The sequence below is a fragment of the Sorex araneus genome, chromosome 7, assembly GCF_027595985.1.
Source record: "Sorex araneus isolate mSorAra2 chromosome 7, mSorAra2.pri, whole genome shotgun sequence".
NCBI classification, from domain to species: Eukaryota; Metazoa; Chordata; class Mammalia; order Eulipotyphla; family Soricidae; genus Sorex; species Sorex araneus.
This window is the reverse complement of record NC_073308.1, coordinates 47,992,338-48,017,130: the sequence shown is the minus strand read 5'-3', so window position 1 is coordinate 48,017,130 and position 24,793 is coordinate 47,992,338. Positions and strand designations below refer to the sequence as shown.

The following is a 24,793-nucleotide window of genomic DNA, read 5'->3' as shown; positions in this document are numbered from 1 at the left end:
CATGCATACCACCCCCCTCCCACCAAGAGGTATAAGTATTGTAACTGCTGTGAATAAACTCTCTTTCTCTCTCTCCTCCTCCTTCTGGCTCTGCATCTCTTCGTTTGGTTGCATCCCCTCCTTAGCCCCACGAGGGGTCAGTAAAAAACCATTTATTGACATTATTGGTTTATAAAATTATGTGTTTTAGGGCTGGAGTGATAGCACTGCTGGTAGGACATTTGCCTTGCATGAGGCCTACCTGTGTTGGATTCCTACATCCCTTCCCGAGATTGCATCAAGCTACCAAGGCTATCCCACCCGCCCACACAGCAGAGCCTGGCAAGTTACTCATGGCATAGTCAGTATGCCAAAAATAGTAACACGTCTCAGAATGGAGAATTTATCCTCTCGAGCAAATCAATGAACAATGGGACGAGATTACTATAGTGCTACAGGCATACATTATAATTTGACATCTGTCTATACTTCATGACCACCAACAGAAGTTGAGATTTCCTGTTACTATACAATGACCCCTGTACTGCACTTACTGAGTGAATATATTAACAAAGAGTATGTAAACTGTTTCTCGAGGCCACTGCCTGGTGGACTGTGAAGATTCTAGCATAACTAGGGACTTAAATTGAACTTGATGGAACGTAAATGCTGGTCTTGAGAGCCTCCCTTGATTGTGCCATCCTATCATTTTTTTTTTCAAATGTAGGGGCTAAAGGGAAAGGAAAAAGGAAACTGCACTTGAGTCATCAAACATAGAACCAAAAACTTTATTTAAACTTTATTTACATTCAACACCAGGGGGAAAAAAAACACAAAACCATCCTCTAATAAATACATCATTGCTCCATAACTAGACTGAGCATAAGAGAATCTGAAGAAGGTCCAAAAGCAAAAAAGGGTATCACTCTTTCTGGGAATGTACCAGTGATCTTATGCAAGAAGAACTTGCTCTTCAGATTATAAAAGGAAAGTTCTCCCAACTCATAATCCAGAAACACACCATATCTCCTATCTTGTTCCTCTTGCTCAGTATCCCAGAAGGGCCTCAAGGTCAGCTTAAACTGCCAGAAGTCATTGTCAGAGATTGAGGACACAGGAATTTTTTCACGGAAGTTTTCTTTACACAGTCCTAGGGACAATTCACCAGTACCTTTGACTTCTACCTGCCAAAAATGTCTGCCTTCAGTGAAGCTCTCACAACACAGCACGGCTGGGAAAGGAATCCTGTGCTGGAAATTGCCTACAAAGTTCATTGGTCTTATTCCAAATGTGACCCTTTTTCTGTCATTGGAAACAATAAGATTTGCATGGGCAGTTTCGAGGTCTAGTGTCAAATTTTCCTGAAAAGTACTGACCATATTGTTTAGACCAATATAATGAGGGGGGAGAGTTGAACTCTCTCTCTTGATCTCATATGTCAAGACCACCGGGGATGGTAAGTCTCCATACTGAAGATCAGTGCTTTTGATGCTTCTTAGTAAGTTCTGGTCAGTCTGCAAACACTTCTTTGTTAGTTCATCTAGGAGATTTTTTAGGGTTTTCATGTGGTCTGAAATAGAATTTTTGTTTTGAGTTAGCTTATCTTCCATGATGATCTCCGAAGTAAGCAAAGAGGAGGACATTACAATCTCTTCGGTTTTCAAGTGAAATTTAAATTTCTCAAATTCAGGCTTTAATTCTCCTTCGAAATATTCTATCTGACACCTTGCTTCTGTGCCTTCTCTAACTTGATCTTCATACACCATTTTAGCATCGTTGATCTGTTTCTTCAGAAGTTCCATATATGTTTTGAGCTTCTTTCTTTGATTCACTATGGCTCTCCCAGTGGGCAACAAGTGGTGACCCTGGTGGTCAGAAGAGGCCCTGCACTGGGGACACAACAGCTCAGAGTCCTCCTCACAGAACAGGTCTAACACTTCATTGTGCTTCTCACAGAGGGGTTCCTCTTCTTGCCTTTTCCTTTTACTCCTTCCAGTGGGAAGCTGCTTCATGATGTCAACAATGTAAGACAATTGGGTGTTCCTTTTGGTGGCTCCACCAGGGCAGTGGTGAAAGCAGACCGGACAAGGGAAGATGTCCTGTAGATAAGCCCAGCGCTCTTGCACGCAAGAGTCACAGAAGTTGTGCCCACAGTCAAGGGTGACTGCATCCCTCAGGTAATCCGAGCAGATGGGGCAGGTGGCCTGTAGTTGGAGCTCAGTTAGGGAGGATGCAAAGGCCATTGCTGTGGGGGGGGGGGGTGGTGGAGGGAGGTTGTCTGCCTTTCAGAAAGTTCTGGCTTTCCAGTCACTCTGAGGGGTGAGAAACAAACGTTTCCTTAACTGTCACTCTCCTTAGAGGACCTGAATCTTCCCAGATTCTCAAGCTCTAAGGTCACAAGCTTATTTCTGCTTCCTTTTCTTCAGCTACTGAAGCAGGTGCTCAGTGTAATCGGGTCCAGGTATCACTGACCACAGTCTCTGGATTCCTGTTGCTCAGATTACCTTGACCAGTTAGTTCTCTTTGAAAGGAAACAGCTAAGAGATCAACAACTGAGGTGGTCGGATCACTTCACGAGATTCAGGGTGGTGATAATCTGATCACTTCAACACAAACTGTCAAGATAAATGGCATGTATGTCAGTAATAAGATATAATTACCTCATCTTAATATACACATAATTCTGACACAAAAATTAAGCACATGTGATATATCATCTTATCAATGCTTTTCACATTTATGATGACATTATTATATTCTGACTAAAATATTAAAACATCAATTATCATAGTTTAGGATTTCTCAGATTCTTCCCGCTGGTGTCCAGCCCCGGCCCCTGCACCCCATACAGTGTGACACAAATTGTGATCCCTGAGTATAGAGCCAGGAGCAAGCCTTGAGCACAGCCAGAGGTGGCTCTCAAAGAAAAACAAATAAAACAAATAAAAATAAATAAAAAAGGGATTGATGAGCCCTTTTCTAAAAGCAGGTCCTGTTTTTCTCACAAAGAATACAGGCCAATCGGATAAGAAATGAAAGAAAAAAGTGATAACAGTCATTAGAAATATCGAATGAGATTACTATGAACAACTTTAATTCACTGAACTAAAGAATCTAAAAGAAATGGATATATTTCTGTTCTTATCCTCACCAGACTGAGTCAAGTGGATGTAGACAATTCAAATAGAACTTTTACTATCAAGCAATTCAAATTGAGACAGCTATAAGATGTTTTCCCCAAATAAGAGCATGGAAAGTCAGGGAGGAGGCTTGATATCAGAGTCTATGTGGAATGCATAACTGGTGCCTGTGGAGTCCCAGCTCACTCTGAGTCTGAACAATCACTCTCTGGGATAATGGTGTAGTGACCTTGATGCTCATTATAGGGGTGGTATGTATGGAAGTAGGAAACTAATGTATATACTATTGTAAACCACAATCCCTCTATGAAAATTGCAGCTAATCAATCTATACCTCTGTGACCTACCCCACTCGAGTCAATTTCTAGCTTACTCTTCTTTTCCTATATTTTATCTCCCACTTCCAAACTGACTTTTTAAGTACCTCTCCTTCTTTCTCTTCTCTATTTCGGGGCTGTACCCCGCAGTGCTCAGAAATTAGAAAATACTCCTGCCTCTGTGTTTAGGGATCATTCCTGGCTATGGTTGGGGAAATATATGTGGTGTGATGCTTTAAATTAACCAAGGTTGGGAAGTAAGAAAAGTACCTTAACCCCCTACTTGCTTTCTAGTCTTCCTCCTTAAAGAAAAAATTATATATATGTGTGTGTATCACAAATACATGTAATGTATGTATAAAGTTATAGAAGGAGTTTGTGGCTTCAGACCAGCCCCTTCAGGTGATTTGTCATATGGCAGGTATTAATCACTGTGCCCCTCCATACACCCCCCACTCATCACATACCCCCCACAATTTCTGACCTAGGTCCGAGTGCAAATTGCTATCTGTATTTAGCAAGGATTTGTGTGATGAGGTCAAAGCCCCTGGAGAAACTGGGATTTGCAATGAATGGAAAGTCTTCTCCAGAAAAGGAAACAGAGGCTGCCTTTCCTTTGCAGTTTCAGATCTCTGTCACTGCAGGGCCAGAAGTCTCCAGGATCTGTGTCCCTTCAAAGTTCTGCCTACCCACATCCCACATCATCTCATTTCCCTGCTTACCTGGATGGCCAAATGGAAAGGGCTTGAATTCCTCTGGGGTCAGCCTGCAGCGGAGCTCCTGGATGCTCTGTGAGGGCAGCTGGGCAGCAGTGCGTGGACGCTGGGCTGGCCAGCTCATTTATAGGCCCCTGGGTGGGTCTCCACTGGGTGGGTCTTCCAGCTCAGGTGACAAATCCCAGAAAAGAGCGATGACTCCGCCTACAAGTAACAGGAGCTAGACTGCCCAGGGTCCAAATGGCTATTTACAGAAAACACTTTGTACTATTAATCCTCACTTAATCCTATCTAAATCCTCTTAGCCTAGGAAGAAAGTGGAAGAAAATGTTACTTTTTCACCACTGAGTTTGAAGTATTAATTGGATTCATAACTTGAACCCTAGTTCATTTTTTCTTTCTTTCCTCCTTTCTTCCTTCATTTTTTCTTTCTTCTTTCTTTCTTTCTTTCTTTCTTTCTTTCTTTCTTTCTTTCTTTCTTTCTTTCTTTCTTTCTTTCTTTCTTTCTTTCTTTCTGTCTTTCTTTCTTCCTTTCCTTTTTTCTCCTTCCTTTCTTCCTTCCTTCCTTTCTTCCTTCCTTCCTTCCTTCCTTCCTTCCTTCCTTCCTTCCTTCCTTCCTTCCTTCCTTCCTTCCTTCCTTCCTTCGTTTTTTTTTTTTTGCTCTTGTGTTTTGACTTTTGGATCACACCAGGAGACACTCAAAGGTTACGCCTGGCTCTGCACTCGGGAATTACTCCTGGTAGTGCTTTTGAGGCCCATAAACTGGGATGCTGAGATCGAACTTGAGTCAGACACAGGCATGGCAAAAACCCACTGGCTGAATTATCTCCCTGCGGCCCGCCCAGCCCCAATAGTGTTTTAATTGAAACAAAAATTAATTAAGGACTGCAGAGAGAGCCTAATAGGCTAAAACCATGTGAAGCACATGTATTAGAAAGTCTAGGGTTCAAGTGACCTCTGAACATAACAAAATGTGATCCCCCAAAACAATTTTTTTACTTATATTTTTGGCCACACTTGGTTGTAACTTACATACTCTATCAATTTTTTAAGTAATGATTTTTTTTAAAAGGATAGTCATCTTTATTGGATGACTATGTAAACCAGTGCATTCATGATGGTGAGAACTAAGATACAGGTGACTGGTTACAAAACCATTATAATCCATCAAATATTACTTTTCTACTTTAAAATGATCTTGTGCCTTTGAGATACAATGGTTGGATCTTGAGGTGATCACACTCTTGAAAAGGAATTGAAATGTAATTACTAACTGGTTTTACTTATATGAAATGTTACTGACAAGAGCAACTGAAATGCCAAAAAGGCACCAAAACTTTCCAGGGACATAGTACAGAGGCTAAGGCTCTTTCTTTGCATATAGTTGTCATGCAAGGAAATGCCCAGCCCTGCATATGGTCTCCTGATCATCACCAGGAGTGATACCTGGAGTCAAGGGGAAGAACTAGGCACCACTGGGTATGGCCACTGAACAAGAAAACAATCAAATAAATCAGCACTGTCTAGCACTGAAATCCCGTTGTTCATCGATTTGCTCGAGCAGGCACCAACACTGTCTCCATTGTGAGACTTGTTACTGTTTTTGGCATATCAAATACGCCACTGGGAACTTGCCAGGGTCTGCTGTGCGGGCGGGATACTCTTGGTAGCTTGCCGGGCTCTCCGAGAGGGACGGAGAAATTGAACACGGGTTGGCCGTGTGCAAGATAAATAATCAAATAAATTACTCTTTTTTTTTCTTTTTGGGTCACAACTGGCGATACACAGGGATTACTCCTAGCTCTGCACATCTGGCGGTGCTCAGGGGACCATATGGGATGCTGGGAATCGAACCCGGGGCGGCTGCGTGCAAGGAAAACGCCCTACCCGCTGTGCTATTGCTCCAGCCCCACAAGTAAATTACTCTTAATAAGTGTGTCTAGAGGCGTCAAAGATACCATTACTTTCAGTTATCTGCTCTAGGTTTTCAACCAATGTGGAACAACTATGTAAATTTCATCATTATTCAATTTATCTTTATTATCTGTTTGTGCATTTCATCTGTGTTGCCAGTAATGGAATTAATCAATTTATTATTTTTTAAATTTTAATTATTTTTATTTTAATGAATCACTGTGGGCTGGAGCGATAGCACAGCAGTAGGGCGTTTGCCTTTCATGTGGCCAACCTGTGTTCGATTCCTCCGCCCCTCTGAGAGCCTGGCAAGCTACCAAGAGTATCGCACCCACACGGCAGAGCCTGGCAAGCTACCCGTGGCGTATTGGATATGCTCCAAACAGTAACAATAAGTCTCTCAATGAGAGACGTTACTGGTGATCGCTCGAACAAATCGATGAGCAATGGGATGACAATGACAGTGAATGAATCACCATGAGATACAATTGCAGACTTATAATTTTTCATGATTATGTTTCTATCAATGTCCAAATACCCACCCCTTCACCAGTGCCGGTTCTCCACCACCAATTTTCCCAGTGTCCCTCCTGCCATTCCCACCCCTTCCCAACTCCTGCGTCTCTGGCAGACACATTCCCTCTTTCTCTCTCCTTTTGGATGTTATGGTTTACAAGATAGACACTAAGCAGCCATCGTGTTTGGTCCATAGTCTTTTGAATACAAAGTAGGCGTTTTTTAAGTGATTGACTTGAACTTTAAGATTTCCAAAGGAATATTAAAGGCAGAGTTTGGTTCTTCTTCGGGATGGATAGATAGTGCAACAGATCTGTTTTTCTGGCCTGGGATTAATTTCCTGGGACCAGAGACTATGCCCTCTGTGTCCACATACAGTGGTGCTTTAAAGAATTACTCATTATTAACTATACTTTGTTACCTAAAGTTGAACTGCAGCAGGATTTCTTACTAACACACCATAAATTTAAATTTGTACTTTTCACAACTCCGTAAAGGAGAATTACTTCTGGGTGTCTGTGTGAGATTTTCAACTTTTCTCACTGGTTATCTAACCAGTTGCTTTGATCACAATCCACAGAATCTTTTCCATTTGAGAATATCCCCGCAAGTGCTTAGTTAGACTTTATGCCCAGTGATTCTTTATCTCATTGAATTACAAAATTCCAGAATTCCCTCAAATAAAATTTGTTTTAAGATTTATTTTACTTGAAAGAATTTTCCTGTAGGAGCAGGAGAGATTGTTTAACAAGTTTAGACTGGGCTCATGCATGGTCTCCAAACAAGGAAATAAGCGAATAAAGCTTATTAAAATTCAGAGTGAATTTAGGTACCCACAGAGCTTTATTAAATGAGCAATGAATCAAACAACTTCCTATCTGGAAATTGAAAAGAGAATTTGAGGAACTTTATGCAGTAGCTATTGTGGGTGGAAAGAGGGTAGGACAAATTTATTAGAAAAGCATTGTAGGGGCTGGAGTGATAGCACAGCAGGGAGGGCGTTTACCTTGTGGCAGCTGGCCCAGGTTCAATTTCCAGCATCCCATATGGTCCCCTGAGCACTGCCAGAAGTAATTCCTGAGTGCAGACCCAGGATTAACCCCTGTGCATTGCCGGATGTGACCAAAAAAGCAAAAAAAAAAAAAAAGAAAGAAAAAGTAATACTTTATTAGACGAATAGGGCAGCAAGTTTATTAGGAAAAAAAAAAAAGGAAAATCTATCATTCCCAGTATGGATTGGCATTCTCTACACTGACTGGATTGAAATTCCAAATCAGAGAGTGATTGCATCTGTGCTACCACATTCAAGTCCAAGTGCTCGGAACTTCTCAGTAGGATGTGGGAATTTCTATGCTGATTGGATTAAAATGCCACTCACGATAGCTCTGTTGTTCGGTTGTTCATCAACTTGCTGGAATGGCAACCAGTAATGTCTCCATTGTGGGACTAGTTGTTACTGTTTTTGGCATATCAAATATGTCATGGGGAGCTTGCAAGGCTCTGCTATGTGGGCTGGATACTTTTGGTAGCTTGCCAAGGCTCTCTGAAAGGGATGGAGGAATCAAACCTGGATGGACCATGTGCAAAGCAAACGCCCTAACTGCTGTGCTATCACTCCAGCCCCTAAAGAACACAATATGAGACTAATATCCAAGGTCAGTAGAAACAATGACCACGACAATTGGCCCACAATTGGAAGCTTGCCACAAGTGGGGGTTGGGAGGGTAGGGTATTTAGGATAGAGGAGGGACCACTATAACAAGGATAGTTGGAAATAATTACTCTGGACAAGAACTGAGTGCTGAAAGTAGGTAAAGGAACAACCTGATAAACCTTCAGTATCTGTAGTGCAAACAATAATGCCAAAGGGGAAAGGAGGGAGGGAAGAAGGAAAAAAGGAGAGATAGAGACAGAGACAGAGAGAAAGTACCTGGCTAGTCAGGTTGGAGTTTGGGGATGGGACAGAAGGGAAAATGGGGACATTGGTGATAGGAAGTGTGCACTGGAAAAGGGACAGATGTTGAAAAATTGAATGACTGAAACCCAATCACGAACATCTTTGTAACTGTCTATCTCATGGAGATTCAATTAAAAACATGCCATTCCTCCAAGTGACTGCACTTGTATTAATAAACCCCCAGGGGGTGGAGTGATAGCACAGTGGGGTAGAGCATGTGCATTGCAGGGGGCTAACCTGGGTTCGATTCCCAGCATCCCACATGGTCCCCCAGCACCACCAGGAGTAATTCCTGAATACAGAGCCAGAAGTAACCCCTGTGCATCGCCAGGTATGACCCAAAAATAAATAAATAAATAAATACATAAATACATAAATAAATGACCCCCTATCCCCCTATTTTAAGGGCCAGATTGTTAGTAAAGTGGGTAAGCGCATTTGCCTTGCACGTGGCCGTTTGATCCCAGCATCAGGTAAGGGCCCTGTGCACCACCGCGAGTAATTCCTGAGTGCAAAGCCAAGAGTAACTCCTGAGCATCGCTGGGTATGGTCCAATTCCCAAGATCCCCAAGCCCCAAACCAACCCCTTCCCTCAAATAATCGGAACCTATATTCAGGTGGTTTTTATTAGAAAGACCAACTTCTTGAGATACAAATGTTGATGTGTAAAAATTTATTCAAGAGCTAAAATCTAGAGTAGGTAATGAACTTCTGGTTCTCAAAAAAATCTCTCCCTGGGCTAAGGAGTTATATAGGTCAGTTGGGATAGTTACAAGCTAGAAGAAATTTATAATCTTGACCAGAGCAGAAAGGAATTCTCTCTGGAGGTAGTCTGGGCTGGTATGAACATTTAATGAATCCTTGGAGAATAATGAACTGTTTCATATGATATGGTCAAACACTAGTCTTTTCTCAGGCCTGCATGACAACCTTCAAGAGTCTCTGCAGAAGGGGTTGGACTATAAAACAGCTGGTAATGCTTTTGCTTTGCATGTGGTCTACCCAGGTTTAATCACCAGCATCCCATATAGTCCCTCAGGCACCATCAGGAGTAATTTCTGAGTCTAGAGCCAGGAGTAACCCCCGGGCATCACCAGGTGTGATGAAAAGAAAAGCAAAAAAATAAAAAACCTCACAAACCCCAAACAGAGCCTCAGTATGACTCTCCACAGAGTGACAGAGGTGTCCTTTGCATGAGAAACCCAAGAGTGCTCTTCAGCAGCCTGTTGTTTTTTTCTCCCTATCGACCTCTGTCCATAACTGGGATTGTTTGAATATCTTATCATAGAGCTTCAGAACAACTCAAAGGATTGAAGCACATGACAAAGAACCAAGGAGAAAGAAGGAAATGTATATATGAGGAACAAGATAAGGTTCTATTGGTTGCTCACTGGATCCCCTAGGTACTAGATCTATGGGATTTTGTTTATGCATACTACTTTCATACTCTTGTCTGTGACCGTGGGAAAATAACTATTCATGAGTGAAATGCACTATTATGTTTGGTGAAAGTATTACGTCTACTGGAATCTTGAGTGAACCATAGTTTAGATAAGTTCTTTAAGTAACATTATACAGTGTAAACCATGAAAATCAAATATGTTGTTGATGGCAAGGCATCAAAAGACAGATATTGTCAAATGAAGCAATAGTACCCAACATGTAGAATTGTAAAAGCTAGTTTCATGAAGTATTTCATGAAAGACTAGAAGATGAAAGCCAAGCACAAATATAAAATACGTATGACTGAATTCCTATGAATATGTAATTTCAATGTGAAATTTTATGAATATTAAATTAAATAATTTTATCATATTTTTCAGGAAGGCTCCGACTTAAAATCAAAAGAATATCATGGGTTTATTCATGCAAAGTGAGAATGGGAGTGAATATTACAAAAGAGGGGATTAATTAATCCACAATAACTGAAATATGAAAGACTTTCTGTGAAATGATGATAATGAAGTTAAGCTTCGTAGTAAAATTAAATTGCTTTAAGATCTCCAGTTGTATTATATTTAAAATTTTATTACATGTAATTTTATAATTTTAAAAAGTGAAGTAATGTACCATTTAATATAATATAGTTGATCATTTATGAATGGAATCTTCTACAATTTTTTAAAAATTTATTTTGGGGCTGGAGCGATAGCACAGCGGGTATGGCGTTTGCCTTGCACGCGGCCGACCTGGGTTAAGATTCCCAGCATCCCATATGGTCCCCTGAGCACGGCCAGGGTAATTCCTGAGTGCAGAGCCAGGAGTAACCCTTGTGCATTTGGGTGTGACCCAAAAATTAAAAAAAAAATTTAAAAAAATTATTTTTTAATTAATGAGGCACAGTGAGGGTACAGTTACAGATTCACACATTTTCATGCTTGTTTTTCCCTCATGCAATGTTTAAGAGCCCATCTCTCCACCAGTGTCCATTCTCCACCACCCATGAATCCAGTATCCCTACCACCCCCAATCCCATCCCCCCAACCCCACCCTGCCTCTGTAGCAGGGCATTCCAATTTGATATCTCTCTTTCCTTTTGGGTGTTGTGGTTCCAAATTAGGGTATTGAGTGGTCATCCTGTTCAGTCTCTAGTCTACTTTCAGCACGCATCTCCCTTCCCGCGCAGGATCTCCAATCACATATTACTTGGTGTTCCCTTCTCTATCTGGGATGACTTTCCCCCAGCGTGTGAGGCCAGCTTCCAAGCTATGGAGCCAACCTCCTGATATTATATACTACTATTCTTGGGTATTAGGCTCCTACTTTGTTGTTCTATATTCCACAAATGAGTGCAATCTCTCTATGTCTGTCCCTCTCTTTCTGTCTCATTTCACTTAGCAAGATACTTTCCATGTTGATCCACTTATATGCAAAGTTCATGATTTCTAACATTTACGTCTAACTTCTAGCAGTTATGTCTAACTGGTGCATAGTATTCCATTGTATAGATGTACCAAAGTTTCTTTAACCAATCATCTGTTCTCGGGCACTCGGGTTTTTTCAAATTCTTGCTATTGTAAACAGTGCCGCGATGAACATATAAGTGCAGATGTCATTTCAAGTATACTTTTTTGTTTCTTCAGGATATATTCCCAGAAGTGGTATTGCTGGATCAAATGGAAGCTCAATTTCTAATTTTTTGAGAATCGTCCATATTGTTTTCCAAAAGGGCTGGACCAGTCGGCATTCCCACCAGCAATGGAGAAGGGTCCCTTCTCTCCACATCCTCTCCAGCAGCGATTGCTTTTGTTCTTTTGGATGTGTGCCATTCTCTGTGGTGTGAGGTGGTATCTCATGGTTGTTTTGATTTGTTTCTCCCTGATGATTAGTGATGCAGAGCATTTTTGCATGTGCCTTTTGGCCATTCGTATCTCTTCCTTGGAAAAGTTTCTGTTCATTTCTTTGGCCCATTTTCTGGTGGGGTTGGATGTTTTCTTCTTGTAGAGTTCAACCAGTGCTTTATATATCCTTGATGTCAACTCTTTATCAAATGGGTATTGGGTTAATATCCTTTCCCATTCTGTAGGTTGCCTTTGAATTCTGGTCACTGTGTCTTTTGATATGCAGAAGCTTTTTAGTTTAATATAGTCCCATTTGTTTATCTCTGTTTCTACTTGATTGCTTAGTTCCGTGTCATCTTTGAAGATACCTTTATCTTCAATATCGTGAAGGGTTTTGCCGACCTTGTCTTTGATGTACCTTATGGATGGTGGTCTGATGTTGAGGTCTTTAATTCATTTTGATCTGATTTTTGTGCATGGTGTCAGGTCAAGGTCTAAGTCCATTCTTTTGCATGTGGTTGTCCAGTTATGCCAGCACCATTTTTTGAAGAGAATTTCCTTGTCCCACTTCACATTTCTTGCCCCCTTATCAAAGATTAGAGGATCGTACATTTGTGGTTGCGTGTAGGGATATTCCGCTCTGTTCCATTGGTTTGCGGCTCTGCCTTTGTTCCAGTACCATGCTGTTTTGTTACCGATTTGTAGTAAAGTTTAAGGTTGGGGAGGGTGATGCCTCCCATCATCGTTTTCCCAAGAATTGTTTTAGCTATCCGTAGCGTTTGTTGTTCCATATGAATTTTAGGATTGCTTGATCCGTTTCTTTGAAGAATGTTATTGGCTTCCTTATAGAGATCGCGTCAAATCTGTATAATTCTTTGGGAAGTATTTCCATTTTGACAATATTGATTCTCCCTATCCATGATCAGGGTATATGTTTCCATTTCTTCGTGTCCTCTTTTATTTCATGGAGTAGCATTTTATAGTTTTCTTTGTAGAGGTCTTTTAATTCCTTTGTTAAGCTGATTCTGAGGTACTTGATTTTCTGGGGCACGATTGTGAATGGGATTGCTTTTTTCATGTCCCTTTTCTCTGTCTCATTGTTTGTATATGAAGACCGTGGATTTTTTTTTTTTTTTTTTTTTTTTACTTTTTGGGTCACACCTGGCGATGCACAGGGGTTACTCCTGGCTCTGCACTCAGGAATCACCCCTGGCGGTGCTCAGGGGACCATATGGGATGCTGGGATTCGAACCCGGGTCGGCCGCGTGCAAGGCAAACGCCCTACCCGCTGTGCTATCGCTCCAGCCCCAAGACCGTGGATTTTTGTGTATTGATTTTGTAGCCTGAAACTTTACTGTATAAGTCTATTGTTTCTAGGAGTTTCTTAGTAGAGGTTTTAGGCTTCTCTAGATATAGTATCATATCATCTGCAAATAGTGAGAGTTTGATTTTTTCCTTTCCTATCTGGATGTCCTTAATCTCTTTTTCTTGTCTAACAGCTATGGCAAGTACTTCCAGTACGATATTGAAGAGAACTGGTGAGATGGGCATCCTTGTCTTGTGCCTGATCTCAGAGGAAAGGCCCTTAGTTTTTCCACATCGAGTATAATGCTTGCCGTAGGCTTGTGGTAGGTGGCTTCGACTATCTTCAGGAAAGTTCCTCCAAAACCCATTTTGGTGAGGGTTTTCATCATGAATGTATGTTGGATCTTATCAAATGCTTTCTCTGCATTAATTGATATGATCATACGGTTTTTATCTTTGCTTTTGTTGATATGATGGAGTATGTTGATTGATTTCCGAATGTTAAACTATCCTTGCATCCCCATGATGAATCCCACTTGGTCATGGTGTATGATCTTTTTGATGAGTTGTTGGATTCTATTTGCTAGTATTTTGTTGAGGATCTTCGCATCGGTGTTCATCAGAGATATTGGTCTATAGTTCTCTTTCTTAGTGGTGTCTTTGTTTGCTTTTGGTATTAGGGAGATAATGTGCCTCATAGAAACTGTTCGGGAGGGTTCCTGTCTTTGCAATTTCCTGGAAAAGCTTGAGGAGAACTGGCAACAAGTCTTTTTTAAATGTTTGGAAGTATTCGCCAGTGAATCCGTCTGGACCTGGGCTTTTGTTTTCGGGGAGACTTTTGATTACAGTTTCGATTTCCTTGATATTTACGGGCCTATTCAGGTATTTCAAGTCTTCTTGGTTCAGTCTTGGGAGATGGTAGGAATCAAGGAATTCGTCCATTTCTTTTAGGTTCTCTTGTTTTGTGGCATACAGACTTTCAAAGTAGTCTCTGATGATCTTTTGAATCTCCTTGGTTTCTGTTGTGATGTCCCCCTTTTTCATTTCTGTTTCGGTTTATTAAGGTTTTCTCTCTCTCTTTCTTTGTGAGTCTTGCTAGCGGTTTATCAATCTTATTTATTTTCTCGAAGAACCAGCTCTTTGTTTCATTGATCATTTGGATTGTTTTTCGGTTTCCATATCATTAATTTCTGCTCTAAGTTTAATTATTTCTTTCCTTCGATCTGGTTTGGGTTCCTTTTGCTGGTCCTCTTCTAAGATCTTAGGCTGCGAAGTCAAGCTATCTACCTAGGCCCTTACTTCCTTTCTGAGGAAAGCTTGCAGAGCTGTAAATTTTCCCCTTAACACAGCTTTACCTGTGTCCCATAGGTTCTGGTAGCTTGTGTCTTCATTCTCATTTGTCTCAAGGTATTTTTTGATTTCTTCCTTGATTTCCTTCGTGACCCACTCATTGTTCAATAATGAGTTGTTTAATTTCCAAGTGTTTGATTTGATTAACTTCCATCTTCAGTGCATCATGTTCTGAAAAGCTAGTTGATACAATTTCTATCTTCCCGATTCTATTAAGGTATAATTTGTGACCCAGAACGTGGTCTATTTTGGAAAATGTTCCGTGCGCGCTGGAAAACAATGTGTATTCTTTCTTTTTGGGGTGTATAGCCCTGCATAGGTCTATTAGCCCTGTATCCTCCATTTCTTCCTTCAGAGCCATTGTTTTCTTGCTGAGTGTTGTTCTTGTTGATCTATCCAGAGGTGATAAGGCAGTGTTGAAGTCTCCAACTACTATCGTGGTGCTAGTTGTGCTCCTTAAATTCTGTTAGGAGTTCTTTTAAGTATTTAGCTGGTCGTTCATTAGGTGCGTGTACGTTGAATAGTGTGATTTCTTCCTGTTGTACATATCCCTTGATGAATAGAAAATGACCTTCGCTGTCCCTTCTGATCTTTTTCAGCCTGAAATCTATGTTGTCAGATACTAGTATGGCCACCCCCGCTTTTTTGAGGGAGCTGTTTGCTTGCAGGATTGTTTTCCATCCTTTGACTTTGACTCTGTGTTTGTTCTGACTATTCTGATGTGTTTCTTGTAGGCAGGAGGAAGTTGGGTTTAGTTTCCAAATCCATTTTGCCACTCTATGCCTCTTGATTGGTGCATTAATGACCGTTAACATTAAGAGAAATTATTGTCACGGGACTTTGTGCCATTTTTGTGTAGGGTTTGTTGTTCTTGTAGGTTTTTTCCTTGTCTTATAGTAGCCCTTTGAGTCCTTCTTTTAAATTTGGTCTTGAGTCTATGAAGTTCCTGAGCTGTTGCTTCTCTGTGAAATAGTGCATGGTTCCTTCAAGTTTAACTGAGTTTACCCGGATAAAGTATTCTTGGTGAGGCGTTCATTTCATTAAGTTTTTTCACTATATCCCACCATTGTTTTCGTGTTTGGAAGGTTTCTTCTGATAGGTCTGCTGTGAATGTAAGGGGTTCTCCTTTGTATATGATCTCCTTCTTTGATCTTGCTGCTTGCAGTATTGTGTCTCTCTCCATGGCATCCATCATTCTGACTATGATATGCCTTGGGGATTTTTTTATTTGGGTCCCTTTTAGCTGGCACCCTTTGGACTTCTTGGGTAGGGTCTCCAAGGGAAGTCCCAGTTACCTGGAGAATAGGGGGAGGGGTCAAGGCCGGTCTGCGGATGGCTGAATGGTGCCAGGCGGGGCTAGAGTCTTCGGAGGGAGCCCCAAACAAGGGGCGTGGGGCGGGGGAAGGGCTTCTCCATGTTGGGTAGGGTCTCCAAGGGAAGTCCCAATTACCTGGAGAATACGGGGGTGGGGGGTGGTTAGGGCCGGTCGGAGGGTGGCTGGAGAATACGGGTGTGGGGAGGTTAAGGGTCCATCAGCTGGTGGCTGAAAGGTGTTGGGTGGGGCTGGGGGCTTTGGAGGGAGCCCCAAACCGAGGGCCGGGGTCGGGAGAGAAACTTCTACAATTTTTTTTTACCATTATTTGGGGATCGTGAGACCGTTTACACAATATCTAGATGTCCTTAGGGTTATTCCCTTCAATACTTAGCGTAAAGAGTCAATAGGTCAGTTTTTATTTATTTATTTATTTATTTTTAATTGAATCACCATGTGGAAATTTCAAAGCTTTCAGGCTTAAGTCTCAGTTATATAATGCTCGAACACCCATCCCTTCACCAGGTCATCTACTCCAACCCCAACAACACAACCTGGACTCAAAATAGGATCTCTAAGGTGAACATTGGGAGATTGGCAAATTTTCAAAGACTTCACAGTCATTCTCAGACACACTCAAGCTTAGGTGGAATTATACACCCTCAAGAACTTTGCATTCTTTCACATCCCATTCATTGCTTTTTCTTTTAATTTCTGTGTGAAGTCTTCTGAGTGAAGAGAGGGACATATCCCGTGCATTAAAGCTTTGCCTGGTTCTATCAACAGTCTAAATTGACCCTCACCTCTTGGGCACTATACTATGATTCTATTCATTGTGATTCAAATAACCCCGATTAAACAACATATTTGACCTTGATTTCAGCTCCTTGCAGGCAGAACTTCAACTTAACAGACTGCCTCCTATATCTCTGGATTGTTAGGAAACCTTTATGGTAGTAGTCAAATAAGCAAACTTGTTTACAAAAGTGGCTCTTTCATGCTCTACAGAGGAAGAGAATGGAAATTCTGTTTTCTTCTCATTTGTTATATGGTCTGATTGCTGAAATTTCAATGAATGACAAAATGACCGCCATCTTGCCTGAGATAAATTTTGCCAATACATTTGCTTCCTTATTTGTTATTGAGATAATATTTCTTTGCATGATTGTGTTATGGGGATAACATTTCCTCAACTCTTCAAAAATAAAGTTATCCTATCACAAAATGATATTGTTTTACAGTTATATTTTTTGATATACCAAATTAGGGGATTATTCTCTGGTTTTTACTTTCCTCCAATGAATTCAAATTGATCACTTTTGCCCTCCTTTTCTTCCTTGCCTTCCTCCTCCAACATGAAAATATGGGCTACTTCAAAGGATAGCTCTCTCATCTCTGCTCACAGTTGTAAATTCACCAGGGAACGTAAAATTGAACCATTGAAAATTGAGTCTCCCTCATTGTTTTTTACAGAGTTTAAGATTCTGCAGTTAAGTCTGTTAGGAATAAATCTCTTTCCTATGATACACTGGTGCTTTGGGATTTCTTTTCCCTATCACCCTGGGGATCACAATCTTTCTACTGATAGAGTTAGGCAGTGGTAGAGTACAAACAAACCTTTTACTGAAGTTTATAGATATAAAATTTCAAATCTTCATATAATGATGGTTATATGAACTATTCTTATATATATCTATATATATAGATATATGTATGAGTGGAATGAATATGGCACAGATGTCTTTCCCTGTAAGTTCTCTGCAGAACAGCACCAATGTTGAGCTGAGACACACAACTAGTTACTGCTTAGAATCCGGTCCTACCTGCCTCAGAGCTAGTGTCAGAACCTGAACAATTCATTTGAAAACATATAGACAGGTATTTAATAAGATGCACATGATGGATACACATTTGTTGGGGGGCCCAGGGCATGGGAACCCCTGAAAATGCTCGGGAGATATTCCCAGCTTGGTGCTCTGGCATCTGTGGCCCATCTCTAAGGTCTTAATTTATTTTTATTTTTGCAGCACCAGGCTTCTAATCAACGGCCTCACCTGTGCAAGACAAGTGGGCTACGGAGTTGTAACTTGTAGCCACATTAAGAAAGAGACTGAGATACTGTTTTAGTCATAGATTTGAATTACCAGGTAGCAGAGAAAGAGCAAAGGGCTAGAGCAATTATTTAGATTTGGCAGAGGTCAGCAAAGGCAGCAGAAAGTAGCACAGCTGCAATGTCCACCAGCTTTTCAGGGAAGCCACCTTAAGTCAAATGACAATGCCACATACACGGATCATGAAAAGTTTTATTATAGAATGAGGCCTTAAATGGAAAGTAGCTAGGCAATCAGAGTTTAGGGGCTGAGTGAATATTTTTTTTTCCAAGTGAGAAAAAAAAAACATTTATTGACATTATTGGTTTATAAAATTATGTGTTTTAGGGCTGGAGTGATAGCACAGCTTGTAGGGCTTTTGCCTTGCATGAGGCCTACCTGGGTTAGATTCCTGCATCTCTTTCTGAGACTGTGGCAAGCTACCGAGGGTATCCCGCCCACCCACACAGCAGAGGCTGGCAAGTTACTCATGGCATAGTCGGTACGCCAAAAAAATAACAAGTCTCACAATGGAGAGGTTATGGGTGCCCGCTCGAGCAAATCGATGAACAATGGGACGACAGTGCTATAGTGCTACAGGCATACTATATTATAATTTGACATCTGTCTGTAATTCATGTCCACCAACAGAAGTTGAGATTTCCTGTTAATATACAATGACCCCCTTACTGCACTTACTGAGTGAATATATTAACAAAGAGTAGTTAAACTGTTTCTCGGGGCCACTGGCTGGTTGACTGTGGAGATTCTAGCATAATTAGGGACTTGCTGGTCTTGAGAGCCTCCCTTGATCGTGCTATCCTATCATTATTTTTTTCATGTAGGGGCTAAAGGGAAAGGAAAAAGGAAACTGCACTTGAGTCATCAAACATAGAACCAAAAACTTTATTTAAACTTTATTTACATTCAATATCAGGGGGAAAAAACGCAAAGCCATCTTCTCATATATACATCATTGCTCCATAACTAGACTGAGCATAAGAGAATCTGAGGAAGGTCCAAAAGCAAAAAAGGGTATCACTCTTTCTGGGAATGTACCAGTGATCTTATGCAAGAAGAACTTGCTCTTCAGATTATAAAAGGAAAGTTCTCCCAACTCATAATCCAGAAACACACCAAATCTCTTATTTTGTTCCTCTTGCTCAGTATCCAAGAAGGGCCTCAAGGTCAGCTTAAACTGCCAGAAGTCATTGTCAGAGATTGAGGACACAGGAATTTTTTCACGGAAGTTTTCTTTACACAGTCCTAGGGACAATTCACCAGTACCTTTGACTTCTACCTGCCAAAAATGTCTGCCTTCAGTGAAGCTCTCACAAGACAGCACGGCTGGGAAAGGAATCCTGTGCTGGAAATTGCCTACAAAGTTCATTGGTCTTATTCCAAATGCCACCCTTTTTCTGTCATTGGAAACAATAAGATTTGCATGGGCAGTTTCAAGGTCTAGTGTCAAATTTTCCTGAAAAGTGCTGACGATTTTGTTTAGACCAATATAATGAGGGGGGAGAGTTAAACTCTCTCTCCTGATCTCATATGTCAAGACCACCGGGGGTGGTAAGTCTCCATACTGAAGATCAGTGCTTTTGATGCTTCTTAGTAAGTTCTGGTCAGTCTGCAAACACTTCTTTGTTAGTTCATCTAGGAGATTTTTTAGGGTTTTCCTGTGATCTGAAATAGAATTTTTGTTTTGAGTTAGCTTATCTTCCATGATGATCTCCGAAGTAAGCAAAGAGGAGGACATTGAAATATTTTCCCTTTTCAAGTTAAATTTAAATTTCTCAAATTCAGGCTTTAATTGTCCTTTGCAATTTTCTATCTGAAACCTTGCTTCTGTGCCTTCTCTAACTTGATCTTCATACACCATTTTAGCATCGTTGATCTGTTTCTTCAGAAGTTCCATATATGTTTTGAGCTTCTTTCTTTGATTCACTATGGCTCTCCCAGTGGGCATCAAGTGGTGACCCTGGTGGTCAGAAGAGGCCCTGCACTGGGGACACAACAGCTCAGAGTCCTCCTCACAGAACAGGTCTAACACTTCATTGTGCTTCTCACAGAGGGGTTCCTCTTCCTGCCTTTTCCGTTTACTCCTTCCAGTGGGAAGCTGCTTCATGATGTCAACAATGTAAGACAATTGGGTGTTCCTTTTGGTGGCTCCACCAGGGCAGTGGTGAAAGCAGACCGGACAAGGGAAGATGTCCTGTAGATAAGCCCAGCGCTCTTGCACGCAAGAGTCACAGAAGTTGTGCCCACAGTCAAGGGTGACTGCATCCCTCAGGTAATCCGAGCAGATGGGGCAGGTGGCCTGTAGTTGGAGCTCAGTTAGGGAGGATGCAAAGGCCATTGCTGTGGGGGGGGGGAGGGGGGTTGTCTGCCTTTCAGAAAGTTCTGGCTTTCCAGTCACTCTGAGGGGTGAGAAACAAACGTTTCCTTAACTGTCACTCTCCTTAGAGGACCTGAATCTTCCCAGGTTCTCAAGCTCTAAGGTCACAAGCTTATTTCTGCTTCCTTTTCTTCAGCTACTGAAGCAGGTGTTTAGTGTAATCGGGTCCAGGTATCACTGACCACAGTCTCTGGATTCCTGTTGCTCAGACTACGTTGACCAGTTAGTTCTCTTTGAAAGGAAACAGCTATGAGATCAACAAATGAGGTGGTCGGATCACTTCACGAGATTCAGGGTGATGACGATCTGATCACTTCAAAACAAACTGTCAAGATAAATGGCATGTATGTCAGTAATAAGATATATAATTTCCTCATCTTAATTTACACATAATTCTGACACAAAAATTAAGCACATGTAATATATCATCAATGCTTTTCACATTTATGATGACATTATTATATTCTGACTAAAATATTAAAACATCAATAATCATAGTATAGGATTTCTCAGATTCTTCCCCCTGGTCTCCAGCCCCCCGGGACCTCACCCCATACAGTGTGACACAAATTGTGTTCCCTGAGCCAGGAGCAAGCCTTGAGCACAGCCAGAGGTGGCTCCCAAAGAAAAACAAATAAAACAAAAATAAATAAAAAAGGGATCGATGAGCCCTTTTCTAAAAAGTGGTCTTTTTTTTCTCACAGAGGAAACAGATCAATCAGATAAGAAATGAAAGAAAAGAAATGATAACAGACATTAGAAAAATCGAATGAGATTACTATGAACAACTTTAATTCACTGAACTAAAAAATCTAAAAGAAATGGATACATTTCTATTCTTATTCTCACCAGACTTAGTCAAGTGGATGTAGACAATTCAAATAGAGACAGCTATAAAATGTTTTCCCCAAATAAGAGCATGGAAAGTCAGGGAGGAGGCTTGATATCAGAGTCTATGTGGAATGCATAACTGGTGCCTGTGGAGGCCCAGCTCACTCTGAGTCTGAACAATCGCTCTCTGGGATAATGGTGTACTGACCTTGATGCTCATTATAGTGGTGGTATGTATTTAAATAGGAAACTAATGTAAATACTACTGTAAACCACAATTCTTCTATGAAAATTGCGGCTAATCAATCTATACCTCTGTGACCTACCCCACTCTAGTCAATTTCTATCTTACTCTTCTTTTCCTATATTTTATCTCCCACTTCAAAACTGACTTTTTAAGTATCTGTCTTTCTCTCTCTTCTCTTTCTATTTTGGGGCTGTACCCCGCAGTGCTCAGGAATTAGAAAGTACTCCTGCCTCTGTGTTTAGGGATCATTCCTGGCTATGGTTATGGAAATATACGTCGTGTGATGCTTGGAATTAAACCAAGGTTGGTAGGTAAGAAGAGTACCTTAATCCCCCCCCCTACTTGCTTTCTAGTCTTCCTCCTTAAAGAAAAAATTATATATATGTGTGTGTATCACAAATACATGTAATGTATGTATAAAGTTATAGAAGGAATTTGTGGCTTCAGACCAGCCCCTTCAGGTGATTTGTCATATGGCAGGTATTAATCACTGTGCCCCTCCATACACCCTCCACTCATCACATACCCCCCACAATTTCTGACCTAGGTCCGGGTGCAAATTGCTATCTGTATTTAGCAAGGATTTGTGTGATGAGGACAAAGCCCCTGGAGAAACTGGGATTTGCAATGAATGGAAAGTCTTTTCCAGAAAAGGAAACAGAGGCTGCCTTTCCTTTGCAGTTGCAGATCTCTGACTGTGCAGGGCCAGAAATCTCCAGGATCTGTGTCCCTTCAAAGTTCTGCCTACCCACATCCCACATCATCTCATTTCCCTGCTTACCTGGATGGCCAAATGGAAAGGGCTTGAATTCCTCTGGGGTCAGCCTGCAGCGGAGCTCCTGGATGCTCTGTGAGGGCAGCTGGGCAGCAGTGCGTGGACGCTGGGCTGGCCAGCTCATTTATAGGCCCCTGGGTGGGTCTCCACTGGGTGGGTCTCCACTGGGTGGGTCTTCCAGCTCCGGTGACCAATCCCAGAAAAGAGCGATGACTCCGCCTACAAGTAACAGGAGCTAGACTGGCCAGGGTCCAAATGGCTGTTTACAGAAAACACTTTGTACTGTTAATCCTCACTTAATCCTATCTAAATCCTCTTAGCCTAGGAAGAAAGTGGAAGAAAATGTTCCTTTTTCACCCCTGAGTTTTAAGTATTAACTGGATTCATAACTTGAACCCTAGTTCATTTTTTCTTTCTTCTTTCTTTCTTTCTTTCTTTCTTTCTTTCTTTCTTTCTTTCTTTCTTTCTTTCTTTCTTTCTTTCTTTCTTTCTTTCTTTCTTTCTGTCTGTCTGTCTGTCTGTCTTTCTTTCTTTCTTTCTTTCTTTCTTTCTTTCTTTCTTTCTCTCTTTCTCTTTTTCTTTCTTTCCTTTTTTCTCCTTCCTTCCTTCCTTCCTTCCTTCCTTCCTTCCTTCCTTCTTTCCTTTGGTTTTTTTTTTTTGCTCTTGTTTTTTGACTTTTGGATCACACCAGGAGATGCTCAAAGGGTACTCCTGGCTCTGCACTCAGGAATTACTCCTGGTAGTGCTTTTGAGGCCCATATACTGGGATGCTGAGATCGAACCTGAGTCAGACACAGGCATGGCAAAGACCCACTGGCTGAATGATCTCCCTGCGGCCCGCCCAGCCCCAATAGTGTTTTAATTGAAACAAAAATTAATTAAGGACTGCAGAGAGAGCCTAATAGGCTGAAACCATGTGAAGCACATGTATAAGAAAATCTAGGGTTCAAGTGACCTCTGAACATAACAAAATGTGGTCCCCCAAAACGATTTTGTTATTTATATTTTTGGCCACACTTGGTTGTAACTTACATACTCTATCAATTTTTTAAATTATGATTTTTTTTAAAGGTATAGTCAACTTTATTGGATGACTTTGTGAACCAGTGCATTCATGATGGTGAGAACTAAGATACAGGTGACTCGTTACAAAACCATTATAATCCATCAAATATTACTTTTCTACTTTAAAATGATCTTGTGCCTTTGAGATACAATGGTTGGATCTTGAGGTGATCACACTCTTGATAAGGAATTGAAATGTAATTACTAACTGGTTTTACTTATATGAAATGTTACTGACAAGAGCAACTGAATTGGCAAAAAGGCACCAAAACTTTCCAGGGACATAGTACAGAGGCTAAGGCTCTTTCTTTGCATATAGTTGTCATGCAAGGAAATGCCCAGCCCTGCTTATGGTCTCCTAAGCATCACCAGGAGTGATACCTGAGGTCAAGGGGAAGAACTAGGCACTACTGGGTATGGCCACTGAACAAGAAAGCAATCAAATAAATCAGCACTGTCTAGCACTGAAATCCCGTTGTTCATCGATTTGCTCGAGCAGGCACCAACAGTGTCTCCATTGTGAGACTTGTTACTGTTTTTGGCATATCATATACGCCACTGGGAACTTGCCAGGGTCTGCTGTGCGGGCGGGATATTCTTGGTAGCTTGCCGGGCTCTCCGAGAGGGATGGAGAAATTGAACCCGGGTTGGCTGTGTGCAAGGTAAATAGTCAAATAAATTACAAATAAATTACTCTTCTTTTTTTCTTTTTTGGTCACACCTGGCGATGCACAGGGATTATTCCTGGCTCTGCACCCCCGGCGGTGCTCATGGGACCATATGGGATGCTGGTAATCGAACTGGGTCGGCCGCGTGCAAGGCAAACACCCTACCCACTGTGGCATTGCTCCACCCCCACAAATAAGTTACTCTTAATAAGTGTGTCTAGAGGTGTCAAAGATATCATTACTTTCAGTTATCTGCTCTAGGTTTTCAACCAATGTGAAACAACTAAGTAAATTTCATCAGTATTCAATTTATCTTTATTGTCTGTTTGTGCATTTCATCTGTGTTGCCAGTAATGGAATTCATCAATTTCTTATTTTTTTAATTTTAATTTTTTTATTTTAATGAATCACTTTGGGCTGGAGCGATAGCACAGCAGTAGGGCGTTCGCCTTTCATGCGGCCAACCTGTGTTCGATTCCTCTGCCCCTCTAGGACAGCCTGGCAAGCTACCAAGAGTATCGCACCCGCACGGCAGAGCCTGGCAAGCTACCCGTGGCCTATTGGATATGCCCCAAACAGTAACAATAAGTCTCTCAATGAGAGAGGTTACTGGTGCCCGCTCGATCAAATGGATGGGCAAGGGGATGACAGTGACAGTGAGTGAATCACCATGAGATACAATTGCAGACTTATAATTTTTCATGATTATGTTTCTATCAATGTCCGAATACCCACCCCTTCACCAGTGCCGGTTCTCCACCACCAATTTTCCCAGTGTCCCTCCTGCCATTCCCACCCCTTCCCAACCCCTGCCTCTCTGGCAGACACATTCCCTCTTTCTCTCTCCTTTTGGATGTTATGGTTTACAAGATAGACACTAAGCAGCCATCGTGTTTGGTCCATAGTCTTTTGACTACAAAGTTGGCGTTTTT

General features: G+C 41.3%; 2 protein-coding genes across 2 annotated transcripts; both read right to left on the bottom strand.

The window, feature by feature from the left end:
• Positions 1–836: 836 nt before the first annotated feature.
• Positions 837–2,222, bottom strand: LOC129406447 (tripartite motif-containing protein 75-like). Its single transcript, XM_055144227.1, has one exon. It carries the CDS (start codon positions 2,220–2,222, stop codon positions 837–839), a length of 1,386 nt encoding a protein of 461 aa, XP_055000202.1.
• A 16,628-nt stretch (positions 2,223–18,850) lies between these two features.
• LOC129406446 (tripartite motif-containing protein 75-like) lies at positions 18,851–20,236 on the bottom strand. The gene has a single exon (XM_055144226.1). The coding sequence runs from the start codon at positions 20,234–20,236 to the stop codon at positions 18,851–18,853; it is 1,386 nt and encodes a 461-aa protein (XP_055000201.1).
• Between the last annotated feature and the right edge of the window lie 4,557 nt (positions 20,237–24,793).

Bases quoted from the DNA above. Each gene is read 5' to 3' on its own strand.
- LOC129406447 (XM_055144227.1), bottom strand. From the start codon at position 2,222: ATGGCCTTTGCATCCTCCCTAACTGAGCTCCAACTACAGGCCACCTGC.
- LOC129406446 (XM_055144226.1), bottom strand. From the start codon at position 20,236: ATGGCCTTTGCATCCTCCCTAACTGAGCTCCAACTACAGGCCACCTGC.